At 46.4% G+C, this 8931-nt stretch overlaps 1 protein-coding gene across 1 annotated transcript; it reads left to right on the top strand.

Moving 5' to 3' along the window:
* The first annotated feature begins 470 nt into the window (after nt 1–470).
* LOC125517629 (protein KINESIN LIGHT CHAIN-RELATED 1) lies at nt 471–4267 on the top strand. Its single transcript, XM_048682835.2, has 3 exons — nt 471–1256; nt 1479–2387; nt 3687–4267. Exons 1-3 carry the CDS (start codon nt 580–582, stop codon nt 3931–3933), a joined length of 1833 nt encoding a protein of 610 aa, XP_048538792.1. The 5' UTR covers nt 471–579; the 3' UTR covers nt 3934–4267.
* The last annotated feature ends 4664 nt before the right edge of the window (nt 4268–8931 follow it).

Below are 8931 nucleotides of genomic sequence, written 5' to 3'. Positions count from 1 at the left end.
AGTATTTCGTTTATTATAAGATGAAAAATGCCCCCAGAAAAGTAGTCATCTAAAAGTCCATTTTTCTTTTAGGTTTTAAGGAACCTTGATCCGTTTTTTATCCTGATGATCTTCATTTAGCAGAGATTTATTCTTTGGTTCTTCCATCAGCGCCATCAATCAAATAAGGCGATCCCACAACAAAGAATCGACAACCAAGAAAACCAAGTACAATTTCGCAAATTTCCATTCGCCTTCGATGCAGCAAAGCCGGATTAAAAACATCTTTGCCAAATGAAGAATTCCAGATCATCATATATCAGAGTTAGAGTTTCGATCGATCCCAGCCGTCGATATTCGCTTGATCATGGATTGAACGGCGAGGAGGAACCATCATGACGCCAGGCAAGCATCCCGTTGCCATCACGGCGCCACCGCAGCGCGGCAGGCACGACGCGGCCGCTTCAAGTCTTCCCTGTCAAGCAAGAAGCAGCACAGCTAGCGCAGATCCCACCCCGCAAATGGCAGCTCGCCTCCTCCTCTAGCCCACTCCCCTCCCCGACCCTCCACCCACCCACCTACCCTCCTCCGCACGCAACCATGCCGGGGCTCGCCGCAGCGGACGCGTCGCCGCCGGCCGCGGCGCCGGCGCCGCGGCGGCTCTCCTCGCCGCTGCCGAGGCGGGCGCCGCCGTCGCCGTCCCCCTCCTCCGCGTCCCGCGCCGTCGGGAAGCCGGCGCGGAAGTCGCTCGGGCAGGGCCAGCACCCGGAGGCGACGGACGAGGCGGCGCTGGACAACCCGGATCTGGGCCCCTTCCTGCTCAAGCAGGCGCGGGACGCCATGGTGTCCGGCGAGGGCGGGGGCGCGGCGCGCGCGCTCGAGTTCGCCGAGCGTGCGGCCCGCGCGCTCGAGCGCCGCGGCGAGGGCGCCGAGCTCGAGCTCGCCATGAGCCTCCACGTCGCCGCCGCGATCCACTGCGGGCTCGGCCGGCACGCCGACGCCGTGCCCGTGCTCGAGCGCGCCGTCGCCGTCGTCACCCCGCCGCCCGCGCCGGCCCCCGTGGCCGAGGGTGAGGAGGTGCCGCAGCCGGAGGAGGAGGTGGATGAGCGCAAGGGGGAGGAGTGGGCGCTCGCCGCCTTCTCCGGCTGGATGCAGCTCGGCGACACCCACGCCATGCTCGGCCGCATGGACGAGTCCATCGCCTGCTACGGCAAGGGCTTCGAGATCCAGATGGCCGCGCTCGGCGACCGCGACCCCCGCGTCGCCGAGACCTGCAGGTCAGTCGCCGTTTCTCGATCTAGATCTCCCTCTCCGTTGCTTCCACCTCCTCCAATTTTACTCGTCAAAAGAAAAATCTCACCTTTTTTCACTGCCTTTAGTTTTAGTCTTATGTTGCCGCGGATCTCTGCAAAAATTGGCATTAAGATCACAGCAAACACCTACGAGATTCACAGACAAAGACCAAAAATAACAAATGCGTTGCTCTTGTACGATGACAGGTATCTGGCGGAAGCGCATGTGCAAGCTCTGCAGTTCGATGAGGCAGAGAAACTGTGCCGCAAAGCCCTCGAGATCCACCGGGAGCACAGTGCACCTGCATCCCTCGAGGAGGCCTCCGATCGCCGGCTGATGGCCCTTATCCTGGACGCCAAGGGTGACTATGACGGCGCCCTGGAGCACCTTGTACTGGCTTCCATGACCATGGTTGCCAATGGACGCGACGTCGAGGTTGCGACGATTGATGTCGCGATAGGCAACACTTACCTGGCCCTTGCTCGTTTCGACGAGTCTGTCTTCTCATACCAGAAGGCTTTGACTGTACTCAAGTCTGCCCGTGGCGACGACCACCCTTCAGTGGCATCTGTCTTCGTCCGCCTTGCTGATCTCTATCACCGCACAGGGAAGCTCCGTGAGTCCAAATCCTACTGCGAGAATGCTCTCCGTGTCTATGCAAAGCCCGCGCCTGGTGCTGCCCCTGATGAGGTTGCTGGAGGCCTAATGGAGATTGCTGCCATCTATGAGGCGCTTGGAGACCTTGATGAGGCCCTAAAGCTTCTTCAAAGGGCACTGAAGTTGCTCGAGGACTCACCAGGGCAGTGGAGCACTGTTGCTGGGATCGAAGCACAAATGGGTGTGTTGTACTACATGATAGGGAGGTATGCCGATTCAAGGAACTCGTTCGAGAGCGCGGTTTCCAAATTGAGGGCCAGTGGGGAAAGGAAGTCGGCATTTTTCGGTGTTCTGCTGAACCAGATGGGGCTAGCTTGCGTACAGCTGTTCAAGATTGATGAGGCTGCACAGCTGTTTGAAGAAGCACGGGCAGTTCTAGAGCAGGAGTGTGGTGCCTCTCATCCTGATACTCTTGGCGTATACAGCAACCTGGCTGCGATCTATGATGCCATGGGAAGGTATGTCTTGAAAACACAAACTAGGTTCTTCTGCAACCCCCAGTCATGTTATTCAGAACCTGATCATATCTTGTAGTATAATGCATGTATGATCTCTAAATTGTTACCATATGCCTGTAAGGGTATCTTCTCCTCATTGTTTACATCTGTAGATTAACGCGCATGCCCCATGGTTTTATTGTGCTATCTGAAGGCATGAGCAGTAGGTTGTACTTTGAAGTTCTAATGGTTTCTAAAATCTTTAATATGGTGGGTGGCTCGATTTAATTATTCTATGCAAGGTTGCTTAATTTAATTGCAAACAACCGATATATTGCTTGACGAATCATGCGTTGATCTTCACTTCCATGTGAAGGTATCATTCTGTCTTAGTGGTCCATCATCTAGACACCCACATGTTGCTGCAAGCTAATGAGTTACACAAATTGGTCTAAATTAATGGCAAGTGACCCATGAGGCCATGAGTTCCAAACTAACATGCACTGGACCTGTTACTGGTGCTGTTGAATTTAGGCCTAAGCAAATGGCATCTACATTTATGATTTTGTCTTTCCTTCAGTCCTATATGACCCAGCTTTGTCACTTTAACACATAATTGCATTTCCCCTGTGATCTTGGCATCAGCACAACTGCGTCTGTTGAATTGACAGTGTGCATAATGCATTTAGGACCTCTATGGTTACACATATGCTTGTAGCAGCATCTAGCACTCATTGTTTACACCTGTAGGAGTAATGAAGCTGATTTTGTTCTGCTCTCTGAAGAGATGAACATGTGGGGTTCCACTTGTAAGTTATGATGCTTTGTTAAATGTTGAACGGACCGGTTGGTGGGGGTGGGCTACCTAATTTAAATTGCACACAGCCAAGAGATTGCTTGCTGAATTATCGGTTGGTCATTCCTGCCATCTGAGCGCATCTTTTATTTTAGTGGTCCATCATCTAGTTGCCCACATGTCGCTTCATGCTAATGAGTTATGTATACAAAATGATTCTAGTTCATGTTCCCTGTCCTTCCTGTTAGATGATCCATTTCTGTCACCTGATATATTTTCCTATAACAAGTAGCATGCTCTGGGTTCTGCTATCACATTATAACAAAACTTACCAAGTGCCACAGTTCTACCAGTAACAAAACTTACCAAGTGCCACTAAGATGACCACAGAAGGAACAACTGATCATAAACAACTGCCCAACCAACACCTAAATGCCTACCAACCACTGCCAGGCAAAATATCAGGCAGAGCCTATCAAGAATGTTTCTCCATGACTTGACACTTGATTGTGATGATCCATCAGGGTGGAGGACGCGATTGAGATCCTGGAGCATGTGCTGAAGGTGCGGGAGGAGAAGCTGGGCACGGCGAACCCGGACGTGGAGGATGAGAAGAAGCGGCTGGCGGAGCTGCTGAAGGAGGCGGGGCGGTCCCGGAACCGGAAGCAGAAGTCGCTGGAGAACCTGTTCGGGTCCGGCGGTGCTGCGCGGGGCGCCAAGAAGGACGGCTCCGGGGGCAGGCGGTGGACCAACTTCGGGTTCAGGAGCTGAGCTGAGAAGAAAACAGTGGTGTGGGCCTTTGTAACATAAGAGGAGAGAGAAAGAGAGAAAAGGAAGGGAGGAGAGAGAAGCATGTGTAAAGAAAGAAAGGTGTTGCTGGTAGAGTAGGAAGGAAGGAAGATGAGATGATTGTGATTGCAGTTTGTTTTGAGTTTCTTCTACATGTTCTGCATCTACTCTTGATTGGTGTTGTGTACCCACTTGTTTGCCTGGTTAAGTGTTATGATGGGAATTCTTTTGTTTTACAGTTAGTTAACTGGGCTCTCCTGCTGCTCTTGTATCTGGATAATTTAAGCAATATATATACACTGTTGGTTGGTTGTTCTGGTGGTTCCTTGATTTGCTTTCTACTCACTCCATACTAGAGGCTAACGCGTGCTGTTTTTCACTAGTGGGTTCAACTTCTTTGGTTGTTTGGTTTTAGTTTTATCTGCGTCGGCTTGGGTTTTAATTATGTTTCGACGGTGTTTTTTGTTTTCATTTGTATATCATTTTGAAATGCTGTTGAAGACGGTATTTGTTTTAAGAGGAGAGTGGAGTTGTTCAGTGAGTGGGTAGTGTCCTTGCACGTTTCGGCCACGGTGTCAGCAATGTTAGTTGTAGTGTCCTTGCATGTTTCGGCCACGGTGTCGGCAATGTTAGTTGTGTGAGCCCGCGGGGACTCCTATTTCACGCTGAAATTGTTGCTGTAATGCTCATATGCGGCAGCTTAGGAAGCAAAAGCTCACTCGGTTCCACTCTCTCGCTTAGTTTTCTTCCGCTCTCTTAGATTGTTTTCCGCTCACTCCAGTGTTAGCTTAGAAAGATCAAATATTATTTATTTCAATGAAAAAGTTTGTTGAATCAAAAGTTCTTTACGGATTTTTTTTTAAAAATGTTGCAAATTAAAAAAACATAAATGTTTAAAAATGCTCACGATTTTAGAAAACATTTGTGGGTCTGCAACATTGTGTGCAAATTTGAAAAAAAGATAGCAAATGTAAAAATGGTCATGGACTTGAAAAATACTCGTGAACTTTCAATATGTTTGTGGATTTTAAAAATATTCATGAATTTCAAAAAGCCATCCTTATTCTTAAATGTTAAAGAATTAAATGTAAAAGAGAAAAAAGAAAAAAATGTTTAAAAATGTTCCATGGGGCTGGCACGGGATGGCCTATGCAAACGGCGGCGTCACTCTTGCGTGGGAGCAGCGACAGACGTTCAGGACAGCGGCGGTGGCACAACAACGACCTGGACTTCGCTTAGTGGCGTGGCTGCTGCACGGAATCAGGATCTGGCGGTGCGTGCTAGCCGGGATCCAGCCGGGACCTCCCTGGTCTGGCGCCTGAACAATGGCGGGCGGCACGGCGTGGCCTCTGCGGTGAGCTCTCGTGGCTGCAGGTGTTGGTTGATTTGGTTCCCCTTGTCTATGGGCGGGGCGGTCGTTGGTGGCCTCGCGTCGAGCTACGTCAGCTGCCACGGTGAGGCGACATTGGGGTGTGTCCGATGGGAAGGTTGGCAGGAAGGATGGAAGGCTCCGACGTGGTCGGGCCACCCATTGCTAGTGTAGGGGTGCGCTGATCATGGATGCGTTCGCTCCTCCTACTCCTCCTTCCCATGGTCGTGTGCTTGCTGACGAAGGTGTGGTGATGTTCGAGGCAGGGTGGTTGTTGCCAGCTCCATCGATCGGGATCTACTAGTCAGGCCAAAGCCAAGGCTTTTGATTGGTCGCGGGGTTGCCTAGATGCTGGGCGACCGCCCTGGCAGCAGGAGACGAGGTGTTTGTGGGCGAAGAGTGTGTCTTGGGTGTGGTCGGGTAGCCATGGCCACGCGTGTGGCATGTTTGGTGGTGTTCGACATAGCATGGCAATGGTGTTGAGGGGCTCTGACGTCTGGCAGAACCCTGGTTCAGCGGAGGGTGTCCAGGCTGACGAGGGCGGCAGTCACGTGCACCGTTTCCTTCCTTCATGTTGCTTCAGGTGAAAACTTGATCTTAGGGAAAACGTGTATAAAAAAAAGTTCAGCATGTATTTAAATAAATTTAACATTTATTGGAAAAATAAAAAGCAATAAACAAAAATTATGAAAAGTAAAAACTTGAAAGAAAACAAATAGGGAAAACACAGATTTAAAAATAAATAAAGAAAACACAGAAAAAACAAAAAGAAAGCCACAGGTGGGTGTTGCCGGGCCGTCGCGCCATCACACCCTCTAATCCCAGGCTGACAACCTGGGCCCGTTAGAAACCCACACAGCTCATATACCCTATTACACGTGGGACACATAGAGACCAACACAACCCAGGACACACTAGGAGGTTCCAAATCGAGGAGATTTGTATCTAAATGAAAAATGTTCAATCTGTGGTAAAAAAATATCTTCTCGTGTATTAAAAAATATCCAATGTACATTTAACAAATGTTTAACACATATTTGAAAAAAACTGTATTTAAAAAATATTTAACATGTATCTAAAAAATGTTGAACTATATACGAGAAAAGTACAACATATTTTAAATAAAGTCAATATGTATTTGAAAAATAAAACAACAACAAATTACTAATAGAAAAAATGAAACAAAACAATAGAAAAAACACACATAAACCAAAAACCAAAGAAAATCATTGGAAAAAATTGAAAAAAAGGAAAAATGTGTGAAAAGTTCTACAGAACGGTTCCATAACTGCTCTATCGGACCGCCTCACTAAGGCGAGAGCTGAACCGAGCGCAGAGGCAGGAGGGTGACATCTCGCAATAAGCAAGATATCTCGCTATTGCTAGGCCGAAGCACCACCACACCCTAATCGTAGGTTGACAACCTTGCACATCCCTCCTCGTAGAAGGAGAGCGCTCCGTTTTGAGCAGACATAGAAGGAACTTAGAAGATACTCTATCATCTATCATTAGTTTTTTTTTTGATGAAAAAATTCACCTCCTTTATTCACTCGTTAGCAATGTTGCATCATTTACAAGCATGGAACCCACCGCATCCAGTGTTGAATCCATCCAGACAGAAGGAGGAGAAACTCTAGCTATCCTAGCCAGTTCATGAGCTACTTGATTACTTTCTCTATTACAATGATCATAGATCACATGATTAAGGTCAAGAGACATAAAATAATAGTCATCAAATATTGGACTGGCCACCAATGAAGAATTACTGTCTCTCAAAGCTTCAATAACTTCCATGCTATCCGAGTTGATCTCAATCTTGCTACAACCATAGTTCGTGCGATATTCAAGCCGAATCTCACTGCCAATGCTTATGTTGTAAACAAGTCATAGAAAATCTCCACTTTTTCATTTGCTGCGACAATGAACTTTCCATTGTGGTCAAAGATAACAGCGCCAGGCCCCTTCAATTGAATCACAGTCAAAACCCGCATCCACATTTAGTTTCATATAATCGGACTTCGGTTTTCCCAAGCAAGGATACACATTTTAGTTTTCGGCATACAAGCTAGGCTATAGTTCACAGAAAGCCCACGTATTGCAATGTTGATTTGTGAAGGCTTTGGTTCTCTTCTCCATGGTAAACTTTCCCATGCTCAAAACAAAGATACCAAGCCGTTGTAGGCACCATTTCTCTCAACTTGGATAGCCCTAGGATATGAATCTCAATGTCCTCCATACCTAGCAGTAGCAGGTACTCCAGGACTGCTTCTTCTTCTAGGTCAATCAAGCAAGCTCTTTTAATAACATCATGTAGACCGAGTTGCCTCCAAACTTCCACCGTCCTTGCACATTCAAAGATGAAGTGTCTGATATTGTCAGGTCCACAGTTACATGTAGGGCAGTGATCGTTCACCTTCACATGATTGGCCGTAAGAATGGCTCTGCCAGGAATAACACTATGTAGTGATCTCCAATGATACATGCCAAGATATGACAAGCATGTCTTGAGACGTGGAGGAATGTTTCTGTAGCTGAGGTCTAAGATTTTCCTCATCCCTTCCAACATGAGATTTTTTTTCCCCGAACCTAGATAATTCTGTACATGTTCCCACTCCTCTTGGTCGAAACCTTCAGTTGCTAGAATGCATGATATACTAATGATTGCAAGAGGCAAACCATCAAATTTTCTGAGAATTTCAGTAGAAACATATCGAAGCTGGTGAGGGCAAGCTTCTTTAGAGTTGAATATCCTACCAAAAAACAGTCTTCTTGAGTCTTCATTGTTAAGTGGCTTCATTTTGAAAATATTATCACTGCAATGAGAGCAACAAGCCTTAGCCACATTTTGTATTCTTGTAGTTATTAGTACTCTGCTGCCAAGACCATTATCTGGAAAAGCACTTTTAAGAAAATCCCATGATGGTGTATCCCATAGATCATCAATTATAATCAGGTACCTACCAAAGAATACAAACAAGTGTTAAGTCAAGTAGAATAAATTTACCAAGAGAAATTCATTGTGTTCAATTAAATCTTAGTCTTGATTGAGGAATAAAACATCCACACTGAATAGTTGTTAACTTTTAATAAACTAGAAGATTCCCCGCGCGTTGCTGCGGCACTTCATGCATTTTATAAAAAGCTTTGAACAAACACTTCCCAATAGAAAAAAGACATGAAAAAAATAAAAGTGACATTGACTGCAAGTACAGTTTGTTACATCCTTGCAAAGAATTAGTACTCATATTAGGTTTCTCCCTCGAGAAAAACAAATTAAGATTTGTATAATAACAATCCAAACAAATTAGTACGTATACTAATATTTGATACTTAGCTGGCCTAAAGTGGTTTTGGAAAAGAACAACGCCTTTAGCTTCATCCCAAATTTGCCCCAAGCATATGTAAAATTTTACTGAGCAATGTATTGTATAAGAAATAGAAGTTTTGGAACTGCTCAACTAATGCAAGAGCAATAGTAATAGTTTAGTTAAATTTGTACCTACTCAGATGGAAGATGCACGTGAAATTAGTCCTCCAATGGACTTGTATGTAGACATGTAGTATCATAAATATAACCATGCTTACAAAACATGAGACAAAGATGAAATAGA

The sequence above is a fragment of the Triticum urartu genome, chromosome 6A, assembly GCF_056163025.1.
Source record: "Triticum urartu cultivar PI428250 chromosome 6A, HENAU_Tu73, whole genome shotgun sequence".
Taxonomy (NCBI): Eukaryota; Viridiplantae; Streptophyta; class Magnoliopsida; order Poales; family Poaceae; genus Triticum; species Triticum urartu.
This window is presented reverse-complemented; position numbering and strand designations above follow the sequence as displayed.